The sequence below is a fragment of the Phaethon aethereus genome, assembly GCF_964289735.1.
Source record: "Phaethon aethereus genome assembly, chromosome: 1".
NCBI lineage: Eukaryota > Metazoa > Chordata > Aves > Phaethontiformes > Phaethontidae > Phaethon > Phaethon aethereus.
In genome coordinates, this window is record NC_138575.1 from 198255144 (window position 1) to 198277580 (window position 22437).

Here is a 22437-nt window from a genome sequence, read left to right on the forward strand (position 1 = left end):
AATGCATTTTAAAACTAGTGTCAAAACAAAAAGTCCAGCAACCACCAAACCCCAAACGGTTTCTTTGGTCATGGGTTTTTCATTCAATCTCAGCTGAATCCTCACTTGCACAGGATCAGAGGCAGTAAACATTTATGGTAACAGACCAATCTGTGCAGCATCATATTTAGTTACCCATTTCAGAAAAAAAGGCAGCAAAGAACTTTCAGCACTAACAGATTTAGTTTCACACTTACTTTAATCTCAAGTGCCGTTTATTTGGAGCTTCTATACATATGGGTACCCATACTGTATCCCACGCAGCTGCAGACTGAAGACTCCTAACATCAGTTTGTGGAGGTGCTGCCAGTGGTGACCAGAGATTCTTGCTTCTGTCTAGGCATATACACACAGCAGATGTGCCCCCATATCCTTCTCTGCTGGTGACCTTATTGTACTCATTACCCCAGGACTTCCTCATCTTCTAGTGGGGTCTCTTCCTCACGTCATACCAACCCCAGGCTTGCTGCTTCACTCGCCCCTGGGTCTGTGTGATGTCCCCAGCCAGTGGTGAAGGAGTTCCCACTCCACAGCTTCAGGTAGCTGCAATCCAGTCGGTCACAGGAGGAGGCTCACCACTGCCTGGGGAAACCTCTGCAACAAGTAGTCTGGGGTAGTGAGACACACCGCTTTTTAGTGGCTTGCATATGTAGAAACCACTGGTTGGAAAATTCTGCAGGAAAATCCCGTCATCCCCTCAAGTATTGCTGAGGCACCTATTTTAGTCACTGATAAACCAAACTAATTTTGGTCAGCATTTTTTTTTTTTTAATAAGGGAATTCACAAACAGGCAAACATTTCACCAGCAGTACACTGGCACTTTACATTCAGAATCCATTGATTTGTTTTCTATTGTAACTTTATCAATTACAACATTTAAAACAAAGAAGGAGCTCAAGTTCCTTACAAAGACTTATATTTCAAGAATTAAACCATTCACTGTCTGAAATGCCAGTTTGATACACATGTACGTAATTGCAATAGAAATAGGTTGGCAAGGTGATTCAGTGTCACTGACAGTTTTTCAAACACATTTTGAACCTGGTTCAAGCAATCCAAGACCATTTAAATCTGTAGCCATGCCTTGTAATAACAATTATGTTCAGCTGCACCTATTGGAAGAGTAAGACTGAGGTCTTAATGTTTTGAACTTAGAATCTAAAACAATGAAAAAATACAGAATACCTCTAAAAATGGCTGAAAGACTCGTTGATAAAATCCTTGTTATTTCCGAGTGCAAGAAAAATGTACAGCTAATCTAATTTAGCATATAATACCCTCAGCTCTGTGTCTATGAATTTAAAAAAGACTCCCATCTAGCAAAATGAAGGCTATACAAATCCAAAAACACCAAGATGTGAATCCCTCTGCTTCCTCAGTGCTGCCTTGCCACCTTTTCCATTACTTTCTTCCTGTTGACCTTGCCTCTCCTTGGCACTCTCACAAGCAGACAGGGGTGCGCTAGGGGTGCGCTGCTCTAGCCATGAAGAACTCCTAGTGACAACAGTTATGGGTGCTAACTTACAGTTAACTTCAATTCTTAGAAACCTTTCTTTTATTAGTGAATTTGCAGCTATGAATAACTAAAAGTTATGTTTTACATTGTTTCACATGTGCTGCAAACACTGGCCCAAATCTTACTGATTTTACTGAAAAAATAAGCTGGCTCAGAAAAATAGTCTGACAAATTTTATGTCCAGTTACCCACGATGAAAACTCAGGACGTGCCATAACTTTAAAGAGGGAATTTCTACCATGTAGCTGTCCTTCCTTGGATCCAAGAGGTGTATACACCAGGGTGAGCTTGTCGAACAGTAATTCTGAAAAAAGTTCAGTTCCTAACAGAATTCAGCCTCAAGTTTAGTGTTGCAAATGATGTTTGTATCAAAGGATTAAAACATCCCTGATTACAGAAGAAACTTTTTTTTTTAAATGTCACACAAAAAGACTTCAGGAGTTGGGTGATCCTGTAAAATAAATCACTACTACCTAAATATTTCTTACACTATTACATCATCAAGACTACTGAAGTTTATTATTTCTCAAACTCAGTAGAATATGGATAAGTTTTCCATATTAAAAGCAGCAATAATTAAGACTCACAGGAGCATTAATTAAAAATCATCATATCTGACAGCTAAAATAACTGCTTCTCAGAAAAATAAAATGCATTAAAACCTTATTTGTCTGCTACAATACAATCTCAAGAAAAAAATACCTCATATGTAAATTGTTCAAGTACAGCCAGCGTGCAATTAAACTAGTTAGAAAATATAATTTAATAGTGCTTTGTTTCAAAATATACATAATATTGAAAAATACTTAAAACCAAGAAACCGAATATTTACCAAGTCTCAAACAGAGTTTCATCAAAATGAGGTAAATCTATGTCACCTGCCATTGAACTTGGTGCTGAAATGGAGAATAGGTCTTCAAGGATATCTTCCCTTGTAGGGCTTTCAAAAGCAAGTTTTTTGACACTGGGTTTGCTTATTGTATGAAGTTCTGAATTACTGTCCTTTACAGGACTGTAATAATTATGGTCCTCACTTGTCATTGCTGCATGTGGCATACTCGTCTTCTCATCAGACGCTGTTGTTGTAACACTGCTATCTACCATTTCCATATACATACATTCATCTTCACTTTTTGGAGCCTCTATGGAAGTAACAGTTGAAGTAGGGGACAGTAATTCTGCCAGTATTTCATCATTGTTATCATGGCTAATGCACCCTGATACAGAGTTTGCATTAAATTCTGATTCATTATCTGCGACATCAATCTGATTCTGTAGTTCCCTTAAAAAACTCTGCAATAATTCACTGTCATTGTGAGATGCAATCTGTGATGGGGTGCTTACCCCTCCACTCACAGGTTCTTCATGTTTCATCTGTTCCACCGCTAGCCTATCCAGTGAAGCCAACTTCTTCTTTTTAGCATTAAGTTTTTTTAACAGTTTTAGGCGAAGTTTTTTTGTTTTGTCACTATCCGACTCTTCTGCCTTCCCAGAGTTATAGCTAGGTGAATGGAACTGAGTCACTTTACCTGAGATACCCAATGTACTTCCTGACTTACTCCAAGTTGGACCTTCAATAGTGGTATGACTTGCTGTTGGAAGACGAGTGCTTTGAGAAAATCCTTTGAAATTTGATAAAGGATGAGTATTATTACCCTGAGGAACCACTGACTTTGGGGTCTCAGTTATTTTGTTTGTACCTCTGCTTTGAAATCCACCAAAGTTACTTGCTCCCTTAACTGGCAACCGCACTTCACTTATTTTTTGCATTGAGGGAGTTTTGTAACTTCTCTCATTCTTGAGAGCTGAGGCACTTGAAGGCATAAAAGAAGTATTCTTGCTTAATAATTTCTTTACCCAGCTTCCTACAAATCCTCTTTTTTGGTCTTTGTGTGAAGGCCGAACGGAATTATTGGCAGCAGAAGAATTGGCAACCTGAGAATTAACTACAATTTTCGTTGCATCTTTCAAGTCAGGTGATTTTTGTATAATATTCTCTACTGGTGACAACTTCTTGTTTAGCTGTAGTTCTGAATTTAATCCATGTTCTCTGTTAGGTAAACTAGTCCTGTCATCTGTTCTTTGAGCAAGTGACGAGTCGGATGGGTCAGGACCGTGTTTTTTGGGCACAGGAGGAATAATATTTGCTGGGTTCAACTCTTCTAGAGGTAAGCAAATGCTGGAATTTTCATATAACATGCATTTATTATTCATGGCTAGATTAGTTCCAGCAAACTCTCCTCTATATGGAGTGTTAGGTGAAAAAGCCAATTCCTGCTGTTGCGGTGTGCCCACTTCAACAACAAGGTTATTTCCCACCATCTGTCCGTTCAGCAACGGTTTACCTTCTGAATCAACTTGAATTTCTTCAAGCATCAGTGTTACAAAATCATCATGTGACGGATTTTCTAAACCACAATGAACAATACTTTCATCCTCAGCTACCCGCTTCTGTTTCTTATCTGGAGTTCTCACAGAATCCTCTTTGTGATGTTCTCCAGGTATTTTGTCTACAGTCTTATCAAAACCACAATGCAACACTGTGGAATTTGACTGTATGTTATTAAGAGGGAAATCTTCAATATTTTTACCCTGGATCTGTGAATTCAACTCTTCTGGCACATGGGATGTTTTCTTTTCCCAGATAACAATATGAATTTCTGAAGGAGGAATTTCAAATCTTTTATGTCTCTTGCAGTATGGGCCCTTTAAGTCATCACATTCAAGCCAAGTTCCTAAAAAATAAATAGCAACCAGTGTAGAGACTCAGAGACTTTTAGAATTGAAGTCACTATCCTCAGACACTTGTCAAATATTTTTATTAACCCACTCCCCTGACAAGCAGAAATAAAAGGATTTTTCCTCCATTCTTTTTTATATCAGAGAAAACTGTGAGATTACCACTGTAAAATATCACACACAAGCAGAATTTGCAGCAATATTATTACAGATCAGAGTAGGTCAACCAAAAAACAAAGCTAAGGTGGTTTTTCTTCTGAGCTAATGATGCTGACATCTTGTCTGAAAATACCTGCACAGATGTGAGGAAAGAACCACTTCTCAAATTAAGATTTCTCTGTGGACCTTTACATTGCTTGGGTGGGAGGCATAGGGGTTTAAGAGAAACTGCTCATTTTAATAATCTGCCTCATCATCTGCAAATTGTTCATAGATCATGAGCAAATATTTTACAGCTTTAAGAATTTAAAAATAGATATATATGATGTATAGGATGTTCCTGACTAGGCACTTCCCAGATGCTTTCTCTTCCTATTTCTTCTTAAACTCTGGCAGTATGTTTTAAACAATTTTCATGTTGTCAGAACACCTGATAAGACTGCACTCCATTCTCTCTACAGAAGCATAAGAATCAAAATATCAACTTTTCACCTTCTCTGATTATGGAGTTCCTGTCAACGGTACCATTAGTAACGTTTCTAACATGGATTTGTGCCTCAGGTGCAGTAAAGTTCAGAAACGAAAAGAAACTTCATTAATGCTGGTAGTTCCACAGGTTCTCTTGCTTTCAGCCAAGCACGGATTAATAACTGGCTTCAAAATAATCAATACCCTTTGTCCCACAGCCAAGTTCAGACTGTATTTTTTTAACTTTTACAAAGTTATGAAAGGAAACAACTCTACCCAAATAACTTTTGTCAGTGAATACAGTGTAGGACAGAACAATGTTGAACAAATCAGTTAAACCAAACTGAAACCTTCATCCTGAGTGACAAAGTTCCTACAATTATACACAAAATTTTACTATGAAGCTTAGAATACAGACAAAAGAAATCCTTGTTATTCTGTATGGACTATTGAGACTATTGCAGTAACCCATAAAACAGTATTTGATGTATACTCATGAAGTATTCTAATAGAATTTATGGTTCTTACCATCAGGATTCAAAGACCAGGTTATAAAGTGCTTCTTATCTGCTTGATACTGAACAATGGCTGTTATTTGGTAGGTGTCGTCTTCAAACCGAAATGAATAGTTCTTCAGGTCGTTATGTGGCAAGCCTTCTACGAAATGTAACATTAATATTGAGGGCACTCTAATAAAGAAACAATAAAGAACCAGTTTATTACAACAAAATACTGGCAAAAGCTACTAATGAAAAAGTAAGGCATCACAAAGAGTATGTAGTTCTGCCCTCAACTATTCTACTTCCACAAGGACTCTTCAGATTGCACGGTAGTCAAAGGATAAGATTACCCCAACTGGCTATTCCATTTTATTATAAATTAGGAGAAAAAGACAAGAGCACCTAAGGGATTTTGGCAGTGGGGAAAAGGTGAAAAAACCAGGAGACAACCGTGCCATAACCACAGTAGGAAAGCACACTGATCCCAAGTCAAACTAGTAAACAGATGATCAGACAACAGTTTTACCCACCAATGGCAGGGGTTGTGGAAAGGCTGACACTGGATATCAGTTGTCTGTATTTATTACTTGGTAGTAAGTATTCACGACCTGGTTCAAACACATGTGCTGGTCAGCATGTTAAGCACTGCTCTATGTTTCATACTTATTAAACACTATTCACCATTTCAGCATTTAAGAATGATCTAAAATCTTTAAAAGTCAGTATTTGTCAGAGTTTAAAGTTTAGAATCTCAGTAAACTCAAGATAATAGTTTGGTTTTGAAAGTGATACATTCAATAAATGAAGTCTCAGAATATTATGTATTCTATTTTTAAGTTCACATTTTCAAACTTACTTTTCCAAAATCATCTGTCGTCTTTGAGATCTATCACTACAGTTATTACATGGTCCAACATGAATAGCATTAAGTGGATGCCAATCAGGGATTATATTTGTGAATGTCGTTAGCATTTTCCTAAATCTGGGCACACACACACGCACAAAAAAAACAGAGAGTAAGTTGAGTTGCTGATTAGAAAACAAAGAATATACATACTTTACTAGAAGAAAAAAGTTATAAAAATGTTAAGACAAAGACAATTTCTATTCATATTCATGCCATTTGTATGAATTCCACTGTGACTGCAACACATCACATCAGCACTGAATTCAGTTCTGCCAAACTGTATCAGTCACCATTTGTTCTCAGCAGCTCTGTGGCCTTCAATCTCACATTATTTGCTCTTTCTCCTGTAGCATGTTATGTCTGTTTCCTTTCCAACATAAGACAGAGCTTGTACCAGGAGCCACATAATTTACTAACTAATACAGAATCTCAAGGAGAGAAGGAAGCGATAACAAATTACCTCAGAATACGTGTTATACAAGGTCTTGTTTTCAAAAAACAGTACATTCAGAGCTGAGATTACACAGAGGTTATATTGTATGAAAATACAATGTACGGGATATTAAAGTGAAACAACGTAGTACATTCATTCACTAGCCACAGAAAGGACTTCTTTTATATTCAACCTAACCTAGATTTTTTTTTTTTTTTAAGTTTAAAACAGTATGTAATAAAGGCTCTTGAACACATCCTATTAACCAGGACTACACATTAGCTGGCAGTGTAACATAGCATTAATCTCATCTCACTTACAGATCTAGAATTTTATTGTATAAACCTAAGATAGTGGAGAGAAACAGGTACTTTTCAATTAAAATGAGCTGTCTTCTGAAGGTGTGTCTCTCTTTCTGCTGACACTAAAAGGAGCCTAAATGACTAGCTTGCACCTGCAGCTACACAGAACTAAATCAATTCTCAAGAAATTACTTCCCTGTGGTGCAATTTTAAAATGGATAAATTATGGGAGAGAACCTCTGTTTCTTTGTCAATCCAAATGAATACTACAGATATTCTTCAACAGCAAAAGTGTACTAGGCATATATTCTTTAGAACCACAACAATTTGTATACTGTCAGCAAAATATCAGAGTGAGCATGGCCAGGGACTCACACAGTTATCTATTATTTATTTCTTAAGTGTTAACACGGTTTCCTAAGACATGACATAGCAGTAAACTATTTGCAAACACTGGCCTAAAAAAGTGGATCGTGTAAGACTTCACCGACAAGCCTAAACTGTACAGAACTTGGAGATCTGAAGAAATCAACTATTACATGCAGATTTAAAAAGGTAAGGTAGACAGTTATATAGAAGCTACTTAAATAAAAATCTCACCGGTCTTGGTATTTGTAGCCACAACACACACATTCAAACTTCCATGAAAATGAATGCAAGAACAGCTTCTCAGCTTGTTGATCCAGTTGTAAGAGTAGAGGGAGTGCAAACACTGGACTCTCCTTCTTACCTTCAAAGATGGGGCAGAAAAAAAGTCACTGAATATTTGAAATAAACTTTCAGTACTTCAAAAAGGAAGAAGATAAGCTTATTGCTACAATTTTAATTCCAGTTATCCCTTCAGGGCTGTATTTCTAATCCTCACAGCAAACAGATTGATCCAGGTTATCAGGTTGTTATCAACAGCAGAGTTATTGTTGATGAGATGAGGATACGCTCTCCAAAAAGTCCAAATCAGCCAAGGAACAAAACAGCTGATCACACTATAAAGTATGTGTATGTCACCAAAAAAAAAAAAAAAAAAAAAAGTAGTTGCAAGCTGTCTTGGATGCATATGCACATACGTATTTTTTATGTACTGATCTACTACGAGGCTTTACATGTTGAGTTTCCTGAAAGTAAATAGTGAGATGCTGCACTAATTACTTACCCAATTCACACTTAAGCTGAGGCTGAAGCTGTGTAAAAATTCTGTTTCTGATTTCATTGAGATGTGCTTCTGCTTTTGGAAGAACATCTAAAGAAAAAAAAAAAAAAATCATATATTTTCATGTATTCATGTTTAACACCCCCATCCTTTCACACACATATGTACCCCTAACATGCACTCATTCTCTGCAAACTGATGCCTTTCATATTGACCTATTGCCTAAAGATGTTAGTAAAATAGCCAATGTTTGGAGTTAATTGATTTGAAAATTAGAATTTAGAGAAGTTATACACATTTTACTGCAGTCCGCTAATCAGAAATTACTCGACCTGACTTAAATTATGGCTAAGAGCCTATACCAATAGCTAGGTCGTAATGACATTTAACCAGACATTAGAAACACTGGAGATTCAGAGATTAAGAGTAGATTTTAAAACCTAAACATTAAGATCAAAAGTGCAAAAATTTGCTTACATGCTTTGTAGTGATGTCATGCAATTCGTAATAAAAAATTTAAATGCATTGTTCCAGATTAAATAATAATTTCTTAAGTCATCCTTTAAAATAGTAGCATTATTTTTTAAAATAGTGTACACTATATACTTTACTATGTATTTTAAATTTACAAGTTGCCCTGTTCATACACAAACACATTCTTTAAGCACAAGCAAGAACATGACTTCTACTACCCAATTGTGATCGTAATCAGCACAAATAAAAGGAAGGATTTAAAATAGCTGTGGAAACTCTTTCTTACCTATAAAACCTATGTGTATACAAAAAGTAAAAAGAAGTTTCTTGCAGCTCTAGTGCTTTTGATTGTTTTTAAAAACAACCGTATGTAAAAGATGCTGAAAAATTACAAAGAAAGGCAGAATAAATACTACACCTACTCTCTACAACACTCTTCACCCAATCCCCTCTCCACTGTTGTCCAAATAAACTAATTTGTTTTGCAGCAACTCCTGGAAATGAAAAAGTTTAAGTTACTTCAAACAACACTATATTCCAACACCTAACACCCCCGTTTAAGGACTCCTGCACATCAGAGCTCCTTTGCAAACACAGCACAACAGAGGGGAAAGAAACATCTCTCAGACGGGTTCTGTGATGGTAGAGGGTTTGCAGGTAATAGCTGAAAACCTAAAATCAAGCAGCCTGACTTTCTGGCAAGTAGAGTATACAAACTACTTCAGAATATTTTTGGATTTTTTTTCCACGCTCTGTAAAATAGCATGTTTTCTCTGCCGCAAGGTGGACTGAACCATTTTTGATATACCTATTATTTTTTCCCAGGAAAGATATGATATTCTTCACACCACATAATGCTGTTCTGGGACTATAGTCTATATATTCAAACACCCACTTTTTCTGTAATCTCTATTGAAAAAAAAAAATCATGAAAGGTACTGGCTAACCAGATGTCTGTATTAATTCTATAAGAGATGATCTCTTAGAAATTCAGACTTGTGGCACCAACTGGTCAGTTCAAGATGACTAAGAAAAACAGATCTTAGTTTAAGTGTCTTAAACTGAATCCACAGTACAGAAAATGATCAAAGGCCATACTAGTACATTACAGTGTCACATCCTCCTTTGACTCCAGCTGTGCTGCCTGGAAGGTTACCCCCAACTGCCCATCACTGCCCCTGTGCTTTGAGGTTACAGTCCTCGAATCTCTTCAGCTGCACATATGAGTACTCACTAACCCTTTCCAGGCAATATGAACCAGGTTAATGTGTTTGACTAATTTTGACTGAAACAGGTGAGGAAGCACTACCATCCATAGCACAGCCTGCAGACCTCAGGGGAAGCATTCCTTCATGGCGTGCAGCTACAGCCAGAAGAGCAGCTTTACTATTTTTGGTATGACAAGACAACTGCCCATTTATACACAACAGAAATTATTTTGAAGATTAAGATTAGAACACCATCCTAATGTTAGCCAACAGAGGAGGAGTAAACAAAGTAAAACTCAATTATATAAACAATTCACAAATTCTCTATTTGGGATATGACAAAAAAATTAAGAGATGCTTCATGTTTGATGCTTTCAAGGTACGCACATTTGCCCCAAGAAAAACAGTTTCAGAGATTACCAGGATTCTGCTAGATAAAGCACACTACTCTGCAAATTCATGGTAATGAGCTGTAACTCATTCCTTTGTGACCTTGAAATAGAACAGAGGCATATTTAAGTGCACTGTACTAAATTCCACATATTTGTAGCAGCTCAGGTCAGTCTGAATACGAAGAAACAGCAGCTAAATTTACTCACCTTTTACTTTACTCCTTTTACAGGTATTCAGAAGCACAGTTGCTTGATTATATTTTGTTAAGAGTTTCTGGAGTAAACATTTTCCATCATTATATTCTTCTGCCAGAGCAAATTTTAATGTTTCTAAGTGTACCAGTGCTGACAAAATACAATCTAACCAACAAAGATTATGCATGTTTCTCCACTGAAGACATAAATCTGTGTTATTAGTGGAACCTTTATCATCTTTGAGCAAAACTTCAGATGTTGTTGAGCAAAGTTCAGAATTTGGCAAGAGTTGTATTCTGAGACTAGAAGTCTTAGGAGGACTTTCTTGATGGTTGTTGGTGTTGGTGCTTGTTTCAAAATCCACCTTCTGCATGCAGGACTCCACATTGTTACTGGGTTTTTGCTGATCATTTTGTAACACATTGTGTAGGCTTGACTTGGGAATACATAAGCTATTCTGATAGCATTTGACCACAGGGTCTGTATTAACAGTGTGCTTATCATTTACCACATTATTAGTTCTTGGTTTTTTTGGATGTGATTTAACAGAAGAAAAGTCACTGATATCACACAATTTCCTTTTCTTATGAGTAGATGGAACTTGATGATTTTCTGAATCAGCAGAAGTAATTATGCTGTTTAATGGTTTATAACCAAGTGGGTAGATACACTAAGGGAAAGAAAGAAAGTTACAGTGAAGTCTACAAAGCAATTTCAGGTGAACAAGAGCTAAAAAAAGTACAAACCATACCCTTAAAATAGTATGTAGGACTTATGTACAGTGATATTTTAATGAAATCAATACATAAATTCAACATGTGTATGGCAGGAAGGGTGTTTTATCCAACCACTGTCTTATAAGCAATCGTGAAGTAAATATATCAATAGTGATAATCATCACTACGTTTGCAGTAAATGTTTCCAACTCCTGAAAACAACCTAATTTTACTAAGGAGAGTCCTCTTCTCTTATTCTGCTAAATCCATTCCTTTAGGGTATAGATTGGACATCATCATCTCATGCCTGTGAGACTACTGGTGCCAAAACTGGCAGGGTACCTTTCAGGCTGACCTGAAGCAGTAGACCAGGTGTTGATAGGGTCTTACATATATAGTTATTCTATATTTAATAGTTAATCCACTATTACAAATCTCCAGAATCATACTATAATTATTTAAAAGTGGGGAGAGATGGGAAAAGCAACTCAGAGACCTATATCTAGTCTACTCTCTATCTACTAATTTAAGGGTACGAGTCCATATGGGATTGCTATACCCTCCCCACATACACAGAGCAGCTGAGAAGGGAGAGGCAGCAAAATCATGACTCAAACATGAAGCAGCACAGAAATCCATCTAAGGTTAAACTTAAAAGTGGAAAAAAACCCCAACAAAACCATTGTAATTATAATTACAAACCTATTTGCATTACCCAGACTTACAGAAGGGAAAATTGGAGACTCACATCTGCAAGAGTGGTGTATTAGTTACATGGTTCATCAAATTTTCACCTTGTATTCTGATTCATACAAATATTTAATACCTCTTATGTTCCCTTGTTATGTAAGCGAAACTCTCCGTTATTCATTTTAATCTGCTCTTTTTAGTTCTTTAGGGTAGCTAGCTATGCCTAAACACTGCATCTACACAGGTTAGTTGTTTTTGTCTATACACAGGCAAACTTCATCCAGCATATGGACTCAAAAGTGTCCTATTTCAGTCCTACAGTCTGCTTACCACCCACAAAATCTTGAACTTAAAGAGGTATAACTGCTGAAGGTAAAGGCCTCTGCACAACCAAGCAAAACTCTTAATTAGTGGAATACCTGAGGATTTTCACAAAGAAAAATGGACTCTTGAAAATTAATGCGATAAGTCCGTAAAGCTTGGATGTGGCCCTTCTCCTTGCAGACTGGACAATACTCATGTGCAGTTGTTTCCACAGGATTACAGTTCTAAAAAAAAAGAAAAAGCAGGATCAGATTATGTATTTCATACATTACCCAAGGTAAGACATACATACATAACCAAGATTGAAAACCAATGTGCAACTTCTAAACATAATACCCAATACAATATAACAAAGGAAACTAGATTGGGGTTTTTAAAAAATATTTATAAGATACATATTTGTATGTTAGAGTGTTCTAAATAAATGTATCATTTTATTTAAATATTCAAATATTTAATAAGGTATCTTTAACAACACAATTATGCAACATTTCATTCTACTTAAACTAAACCACAGGACACATTATCATGGAACATAAGCTCAGATCTTTAAAAGACAAATCAATTTTCATAGGAATGCACACAGTTGTAAAAATAGTGCCAGTAAAAAAATCATAGGCACATATTTACTGAGAATAATCTTTCGCCATTGTTATAGATTTCCGTGGAAAATAATTTTGAGAATTTTTTTTGTAAAATTAAGACCAATTAAAAATCTCTCAAAGCAGAGAAATATATGAACTTTGCACACATGTAAAACAAGTTTCAACTGACTTTTCCCAAATACCCCACCATGTGGAGTGTCGATTTCCCTATACCAGTCCCTTCTCCAATCACTTGCAAACCATTTGGAGTCTTCTGGATATCCATCATTCTGAGCCACTGGCTAATTTATGTCACTTGTAACAATTTCATGACCACTAAGGATTTTTCAAAGACTCCTGAAAAATAAGAAGTGAATAAAACAATTATAGAAAAATTACATTAAATTTGGGGGAAAAAAAATACCAACAATAATGCAGCCTGTATTTTCTGTGAGAATGAATTCAGAAGAGTATTTTCTTAACTGAAAATACTTATTTTCTAGTGCAGATTATGAACTCAAAACCTTACATTAAGTCACATAATAGATTTAACAGCTTTAGGCCCTGAATTTGCAAGTTTATCTATTCTTTGCACTCTGCAAGTTCTCAGATATTTTCCAAGTGCAATGTACTTTGCAGAAATGTAGATGTCTTGCCTGGGCATCTCAGCTTACTACATCTAACCCTCAGAAAGAACAAACTTCTTTAAAAATGGCTACAGTAAAAACCCATACCATTATAGATGGCTGCTGAGGAACATTAGAAAAACAATCAACCAAAAAACCCCCACTGTTTCATCTTTTAAAAAAGTCAATTTAGTGCATAATAAACTATTAAAAGTTTATCCTGCAAATGTAACTATTTTTAACTACCGAGGGGCTGTTACTGCCACTTTTTGGAAACTTCTCCTAATGTTATTTTAATAATGTTACAGACTTCCTAGCAAACCAGAACTTGTCCACAAAATCATTGCCATATAACTCTACTGCATATTTTACAAGTGTCATTGAATATTCCATTTCAAATGATTTCTCAAATCCAGGGCCAAATTTTGCCTTTCTCACACATCACACATACACACAGACACATTTGTGGAAGACAATTTTAGTAGGAACCAGCTACACATCAGAAGGCAGCTCCTTAAGTCCATGTACTGAGGCTAACTACACCTTGAATCAGCCAGAAATCACAAGACATTTAGAACTACAGGGACTCAATTCTGCTCCTGCTGACTTCAAATGGAACTGACTAGGATAAATACATATCTGTTTAAGATGCAGGAGGAAGTTCAGGTAAGCTGAATTGCAAAGTCAGCAATGTAGTATCTTTCCTTAAGCCACGACTGTTCCCTTTTCATTACTTCCACTTAATAACATCCTCTCAACCCTCTCCTGCACTACAGCACTAACTCAGATTATAGTTCCTTTCAAAAAAAGAAAATTTCCCAAGGCATTCCTGGAGACCAGCGTAAATACCAGCTCAACCCAAAACCATTTATAATACTGGGCAAGGAGAGACCTTACAGAACTGGACAGAATGCTAAAAACCAAGAGAGCACAAATGAAAAAAAACACAGTAGGAAAATGTAACAACTCATTTCAAATCGGTCCTCAATGGCAACCTAAAAGAGGGTCAAAATGAGATGTCGGTATGTCCTACTGACACTTTCAAATGTGTTCAGCAGCACTTTTCAGAATTGCCAGGCCGCAGTATGTAAAGACAGTATACCCTGACTTATAAAACTAATGGTTGTAACAGAAGGTACAAACAAAAATATCAACCCACTACTGCCTTAGTGCATGTGTTTAGTTTTCAAAGTAGAGTTGGAAGGTGTACAAGAAACAGCATGGTCCTAGGCTCACTCAAGGTAAAAATTAATGAATTAGCTCAAAGTGTACAAGCTTGTTGGACTATAAAGAAAAAGCAAGCTCTCCAATTTTTTCCCCACAGTGGCAATAGCACTATCACCGTGACTCAACTCTATCATCATCTATTTAGTCTAGCCAGGAGCTTGATTCCCCCCCCCCCCCCCCCCCCCCAATTACAAGTTGTGCAGATATCAACCACACTAAAACATATAACGTTACTCTCCATACTACAGCTAGTAAGAAAATGTCTCTAACTTGTTCAGGGTACTTTTAGTCAATTCCTTGGCCTAAAGCAGTCTCAGGTCTCCAGAGTAAACAAAATACATAGACTACATGACTGGAACTCCAGACAATTTCTCACCACATAAATACAACACACATTCAAAGAGGTTAGTAACACTAACAACCTGCAGGTTATTCCTTTTTAAGGATGCCCTGGTTTTATAAAACATATTTATTTCTTTGCCAGTCTGTTTTCCCTGTCATCCGTCTCAAAAGGAAAGCAAGTATTTTTTTCAGTTATGTTCTCTGTTAATTCTGCTCTTCTTTTTAAAGCTTAAATACTGTCCTGAGATGTACAGTGCCTCCCCCAACTATAACCACCCAGCAATAGTACTACGGTGCTGGAGTCCAAGACTTTTATTGCACTTATGAATATAATAAACAATAAAAAAAAATTGTCCTTTCATTTCAAAGACATAAACACAACAGCAAATAAAATGGGTCTGCCAGTACGAGATATGCAGAATGGTACTAAGTGCCCTGCCTGTACATTTCAGTATTTGTAAAATTACAAGCAGTTATTAGTGATCTTTGCACAAGGTACAAAAATTGGGCATGAGATCAACAGTTGCCAAGAAAAAAAGCCAATTAAAAGACTGCTGTATCAAGTACTGAAACAAGCCATTGCAGCAATGTGTAATATCTGCATTACAGATGGGAAAGTACACGAGAATGTGTTCAAGCTTACTGGGTCATGTTTTAAACCATTTATGCTACTTTCCTTCTTTTATCCTGGGTACTTCAAAAATGCAATGCAAAATATGCTATGGACTTGGTATAATTATCAACGTTATGGTTATGCTTCCTTGAGTAGATGAGTTGATCTAACGGGTCCTGCTGCAGAATAGGGAGGTGTCTCTTCTCCTTTCTCTTCTTTTTCTCCCCCCACCTTCCTGGACAGCTGACATCCTCGTCAGACTTAACCATGAGCTAACTGAACTCACAAAACAGCAGAAAGCTCAGTAAAGAACAAGTTTTTGTGCTATTCTACTGAGTTAAATTGGCCTATGAAAAGGTCCAATGAGCTACAGACTTGACAGGGCAAAAGACAGAAAACAAGGAAAAGGTGAAGGATTGGAAAGATATGGGTTTGACGGGTGGATGAGGAATTGGCTAGATGGCCACATGCAAGAGTTGCGGTCAACTGTTCAATGTCCCAAGTAGACACCAGTGGTATCCTCCAGGGGTCCGTATTGGAACCAGTACTGTTTAGTATCTTCATCAGTGACACAGACAGTGGGATCAAGTGCACCCTCAGCAAGTTTGCAGATGACACCAAGCTGAGTGGTGCAGTTGACATGCTTGAGGGACAGGATACCACCCAGAGGGACCTGGACAAACTCGAGGAATGGACCCGTGTGAACCTCATGAGGTTCAACAAGGCCAAGTGCAGGGTCCTACAGCTGGGTTGGGGCAACCCCCAATATGAATAAAGGCTGGGGGATGAAGGGATTGAGAGCAGCCCTACCGAGAAGGACTTGGGGGTACTGGTGGATGAAAAGCTGGACATGAGCCAGCAACGTGCACCTACAGCCCAGAAGGCCCACTGTATCCTGGGCTGCATCCAAAGAATCGGGGGTTGAGGGAGGTGATTCTGCCCCTCTACTCTGCTCCAGTGAGACCCCACCTGGAGTCCTGTGTCCAGCTCTCGAGCCCTCAGCACAGGAAAGACACGGACCTGTTGGAGCAGGTCCAGAGGAGGGCCACAAAAATGGATGGAACACCCCTCCTGTGAAGAAAGGCCACAAAAATGGATGGAACATCTCTCCTGTGAAGAAAGGCTGAGAGAGTTGAGGTTGTTCAGCCTGGAGGAGAAGGCTCTGGGAAGACCTTATTGCAGCCTTTCAGTACTTAAAGAGGGCTTATAAGAAAGATGGGGACAGAGTTTTTATCAGGGCCTGCAGTGATAGGGCCTGTTGGGTCAGGCCAAGGGGCCACAGTTTTAAACTAAAAGAGGGCAGATTTCGACTAGATCTAAGGAAGAAATTTCTGACAATGAGGGTAGTGAGCCACTGGCACAAGTTGCCCAGAGAGGTGGTAGATGCCCCATCCCTGGCAACATTCAAGGTCAGGTTGGACAGGGCTCTGAGCAACCTGCTCTAGTTGAAGATGTCCCTGCTCATTGCAGGGGGGTTGGACTAGATGACCTTTAAAGGTCCCTTCCAACCCAAACCATTGCGTGGTTCTATGATAAAAGGGACCTGGACCTTTTGATAACACTGAGCTATACCTTGTGAAACATTACCTTATAAATAAAAATCAGTTACAAACTGCAGGTGACAGAACACTGATTACATTACAGTGAAGAGAACATCTCCTCTTTGTTTAAAGACTAAAGGGACACTTAAAAATGACTTTGTTGTAAATCAACTTACAAGTCTTCTTTCCTTCATCAAGGGCATATTTAAAGGGTGAAAAGAAACAAAAGTCTGAGAAAAAAATTGAAAAAAATTTCTGTGTTATTTGTTACCTATCCATTCTTTATACAAGGAGAAATCAGAATATTAAGTTTTTTTCTTTTATCTGCAGTCATAACTATAAATATTAAAATCACAGCCCTCCCCCCCAAATTACAATTTTGGCCACAAAATGTATTCCATTAAGTGCAACAGTAACAAGACATCACAGCTGTCACAAAGTAACTCTCTCTACAGCCCACGGTTGCATGGTGGGCAGAATTGCAAATCTCCCTTATGGGGAGCCAAACACAATTTTTTTTCCTGCAAGAAGCCTAGCAGAGACTAAGGCAAATAAATATAAAACTGATGAAATTCCAAAATAAACCAGCACGCAGTGTTATTACTCTGCTGTTCTAAAAGTTTATTCTATAGTCAAACTTCTCTTAAACCTCCTCATATTAAATGCTTTTATGGGTGTATGACAAGGGGCAGGGACTACATGTTTTGTTGACAAATCATTCAGTCCTTCTTTAAAAAAGTGAGTTAGCATAGGGAAAAATATAGCCTAAACTAGTGCAGTTTATCATAGCTGCAGCTATGAGATGCAAGATTTCAGGAAGAGACTTAGGGTAGGCAGAGCCCCAGTCTCTAACCCCAGGCAGCGGAGACAAGGAGCTCTAGGATGGGATGCCTGCTAACCAGCTGCCAGGGCTGTGCTGGCTGATGGCCTGCCTTCAACACCAAAAAGGTGCTCCACTGTTTCAGATAAACCTGTGGTTAAACAGCCTCCTTGGTTTCTAATCCACATCCAGAGCGATCCATATTCTATGGAAAGTCTGTAGAAGAAAAAAAGTCTTTATAAAGTAGTTAATCGTTAGAACACGAGAAAACTGCGCAAGGGGAATATATGTATATACATACATGCACTAATAACTAAATAACTAAATACACTAATGCACTAAATAACAGCCAGCGTTACCCGAGCCGAGGGAACGCGCACCTTAACCGCACGGCTACTGACATGAAATACTCAGTCGGCATTTAGAACCCGGCAAGGCAACTCTTCCACCGCGGCCCCCGGCGCAAGAGGGCCGCGCACCTCCCAGCGACAGTCCCCCGGCCTGCCGGGCCCCGCGGCGCGGCCCAAGCTCCGCCCTCACCGGCTAGCTGCCGCCGCGCCTCGGCGCCCGGCGTGGCGCTGCCCGGCGCAGCACAGGCAGCCCTGGGCCCGGGCTCACTCGCTCGCTCGCCCGCCCGCCTCCCCTTAGCGGCCTTCCCGCGCGGCCCGCCCGCGCTCTCGGCCGGCGCAGGCGCGGCCCCCCCTACCGCGCGGCCGTTACTCACCGGCCGTTAGGCGCCGGCCGTTATCCGAGGGCGGCCGGCGGCGTCACGCGCGGCCCGCGCCGCCACCCGCTCAGCGGCTGCCGCTGCTGCGCAGCTTCCGGCGCGTCGCCGCCACCATGCCAGCCCGCCCCTCCCCGCTCCCGGCAGGCAGCGGAGGCGGAGCCGGCGGCGGGCGGGAACGGGGCCGGGCGGCGGCGGTGCGAGCAACGCCTGAGGCATTCCCCCTCCCCCCTTCCCCCTACCCTTCCTCCGCGCTCCCTCGCGCGGAGCGGTGGGCGGGGACGATCCTCCGCGGAGGCGGCCCTGCCAGCAGCGAGCGGCGCACCGCCCCCCTCCACCGCCTCCCCGGGCGCCCGAGCAAGGAGGAGACCCGCACCGGCTCCCCCCGCCCGCCGGAGGAGCGAAGCGCGGCAGCCGGGCCCGTTGCAGCTCACTGACGGGAGGCGGCAGCCCTGCGGCCCCCGTGCCTCGCTGCGGCCGCCCGGTAACGGGAGGGACCGCGCTGCCGCCACAAAGCCGCGTCGCTCCCGGCAATGCCACTGCGCGTTGCTCAGGGCGGGGATTTGAGGATTCACCTGCAATTCGTTGAGCGCCTGCTTAAAATCGGGCCCAGGGTGTGGTTTAAGCTTGTCCGAGGCTCGGTACCTCGGGTCTTGTCTTTCCTAGCACCGAGACGCTGGTTCTGCCAGTTTTGCTTCTCCCGAAGTGCTGCGGTGATGTGCAGGCTCCCTTTTTGGAAATCTTAAGCAGCCTAGAGTTTGCCTTGCAGTCGTTTTTGGAGGTTTCGGTCTCAAGAGGTCGAGGTGATGTGGGCCACTCGGTCTCAACGAGCGTCCCTGCAGTAGCAGTCTCAGGCTCAAATATCTCGGGTCCATGATGGTAGCTTTTGAGTCCATATTGGCCCCTTTTCCTTGCGCCTGAGCTGCAAGGAGCTCAACAGCAATGGCGTTTAGGTCAATGCTCTGCTTTAGTTACATCAAGAAGGCTGTCAGTGTGGACCAAGCCAGCGTGGTCCCCGGGGATGGAGGATGAAATGAGTAAGGAAATTGTTCTAGTGATAGCACGAAAAATGCCACCTTCTCTTACTGCCTGCCTCTGCATTGCTGACACCGTACTCTTGGTTGCAATTTTAAACAGCGTTTAGCATTGTATGATTTACATTGCAAAATAATCTGTTAGAATGATGGCTCCATTGTAACATCCATAATCTAGCTTTTTGCTGTAGTTATTCCTTTAATTTGTACAGCAACGTTTTGAAGTTTGAATTAATGCTTGAGGGTATTTTGCTCTATTGGTGGAAGTTGTTTTCCTGGCTGGAGAAATGATTGTAATGAAACTTGGTAATAATTTTGTGAGGAGTACTTTCTTTAGATGGATTTTGGGGTTTGATTCATAAGTGCTTTCATTGTGGAGAATGTATTTTTTCTGTGTACTTTCATCAGGAGTGTAAAGCGTTTTTGGGTATGCTGAGTAGTAGAAGGAACTGAATGGCTCTACAGCTACTAAGACTGGTGTTTCTACATACTCATCAAATGCAATGTGTGCATTTCATCTCTCTTTCAGTTGCTCTATTTGACTGTTAAAACTGGTCAAATAATGCAATCCACTGAACAATGCTGTTAAGTAGCTTCATTAGGTAGTTGTATGTATGCAATGATTTTCCTCATGGCATTTTAGGGCTCTCTGAGGATTGTGTTTTTAGCCCTCGTGACACTTATTTATGGTTACGATACAATGTTTGGATGTATGAAAATTAATATATGCTCTGTTTATTAAAGTCAATAATAAATTTTTAGCTTGTTTTCATTGTAATTTAACTTTTTACTTTTCCCAGGGGTGACTAGGGTCCATTGTTTTGTTTTGGGCTTCCACCAAGCATAAGCTTTTGTTTCAAGTATACACTGCCTAACAAATGATGTGGTAAAGGCTGTTTGCTTGTGTGTATGTGTTTGTGCTCTAGAATGATTAAGTAGATATTTTTCCTGCTTGTTTTCTGATCAGTTAGAATTCATTACATGATGTTTTTAAGATTTTTAAAGCTACTTAATGCCTCATTTTTCTGTCTTGTCTCCTCTTTCCCCTTCCCTCCCTCCTCCCCATCCCCAGCCTTTTTGGTAAGTTAACTTTTGTTTGGTGACAGACTTTTTAATAGGGCCTGTAGTGATGGGACAAGGGGTAATGGTTTTAAACTAAAAAGGGCGCATTTAGACTAGAAGTAAGGAAGAAAGTTTTGACAATGAGGATGGTGAACCACTGGCACAGGTTGCCCAGAGAGGTGGTAGATGCCCTATCCCTGGCAACATTCCAGGTCAGGTTGGACGGGGCTCTGAGCAACCTGATGTAGTGGAAGATGTCCCTACTCACTGCAGGGGGATTGGACTAGATGACCTTTAAAGGTCCGTTCCAACCCAAACTATTCTATGATTTCAGGTATTTTCCATATACTATTAAGTACCACAGTATAATTTACTGATATTCGTCCTTTCTTCCTCCCTGACATTCAAAGGAAATCTTGAGTCACAGAAAGAATCCAGACCCGAGTTTTTCCATGTGTTTGAGGAACAGAGTTTGCATGTTTGCAAAGAAAAGACACTGAGTTTTTTCATCTTACAATACAATAGAACTTCGCTTGGCCTGAACGAAACAGTCCTAAAGTAGTAATTACTACATGATGCAAACTCCAGAGTCACCAGGAATTGGTTTGGATGTTCCAGATGTGGACTGCTAATGACTCAATGCATTAATGCTAATGCTCAAATGTTGTTTTCTCTGGCATATTGTGTCAGCTTGGCTAGATTTGGTTTAGATTTAACTAACAATGTATGAGCACATGGCTTATTTCTGGTTTTATTGACTTCTGTCTTTAGCTTTTTAAACTGTTTCTTCTTAACATAGGAAGAATCGAAGGGTTTTCTGATACAGTTTTTGAAGCTGCTTTGGTTCAGGTGAGTGAACATACATATCTGTTTAAACTTTCTGAATCAGGGTATCCTCCTGTTGCACTCTGTTTTCAAGCATAATTTGCCAACTTCGTGATTACATTGGCAGTAAAGACTTCAAAACAGTTTCTGTATTGATTAATTTTGATTTATTATAATATTTCTAAAAGGTATATCTGGAATGGGCACTTTCCATGACTGAAGGCTCTTGGTGGGTACATTGAGCATGTATTGTAACAGGAAAAAAAAACTTTTATTTTTCTGTTAGTATTTTCAGATACAGAGGAGAAAAATTGATCACATAGAGGCTCCCTCCAGCCCCTAAGGTGAACTCTAAAAAGAGTGTTAAGAGTTGATACATATGTTGTTTTCAAAGAGTAACATACCAGGAATCATTATCTGGAAAATAATTACAAATGTTGGGGAAATAATATTCGGGACATATATTTAGAAGATTGTACTCAGGCTTAGAACATATGCTATTCATGTGTGTCTTCTAAAAATATTATCACATGCAAATTACACACCCGTTGGCTGCTTACTTCTAACCAGATTGTCACTGCATGATGGTTCCTCAGAAACTGAATACGAAGTGGGAGGTACCAGCTGAAAACTTTTGCTCTGAAGGTTTTGTTTTTCAGGTTTTATGTTTGCTTGTTTTTCCTTCTTCTTTTTCCAGAAACTAACAAAAGAACATTAAAGTTTAAACTTGCAAAGTGCCATTTTGGATATGTAAGAAGATGACAGTAACTAATTAATTATATGTATACTTCTTTTTCTGTTTAATGCTTAAGTATGCTATTAATGTTCT

General features: G+C 39.5%; 1 protein-coding gene across 1 annotated transcript; it reads right to left on the minus strand.

Annotated features, from left to right (window-relative positions):
* Positions 1-2384: 2384 nt before the first annotated feature.
* USPL1 (ubiquitin specific peptidase like 1) lies at positions 2385-13083 on the minus strand (the record flags this gene model as incomplete). The annotated part of the gene is made up of 8 exons (XM_082014373.1): positions 2385-4291; positions 5451-5611; positions 6279-6404; positions 7665-7794; positions 8215-8301; positions 10493-11150; positions 12306-12434; positions 12985-13083. 8 exons carry the CDS (start codon positions 13081-13083, stop codon positions 2385-2387), a joined length of 3297 nt encoding a protein of 1098 aa, XP_081870499.1.
* Positions 13084-22437: the final 9354 nt, after the last annotated feature.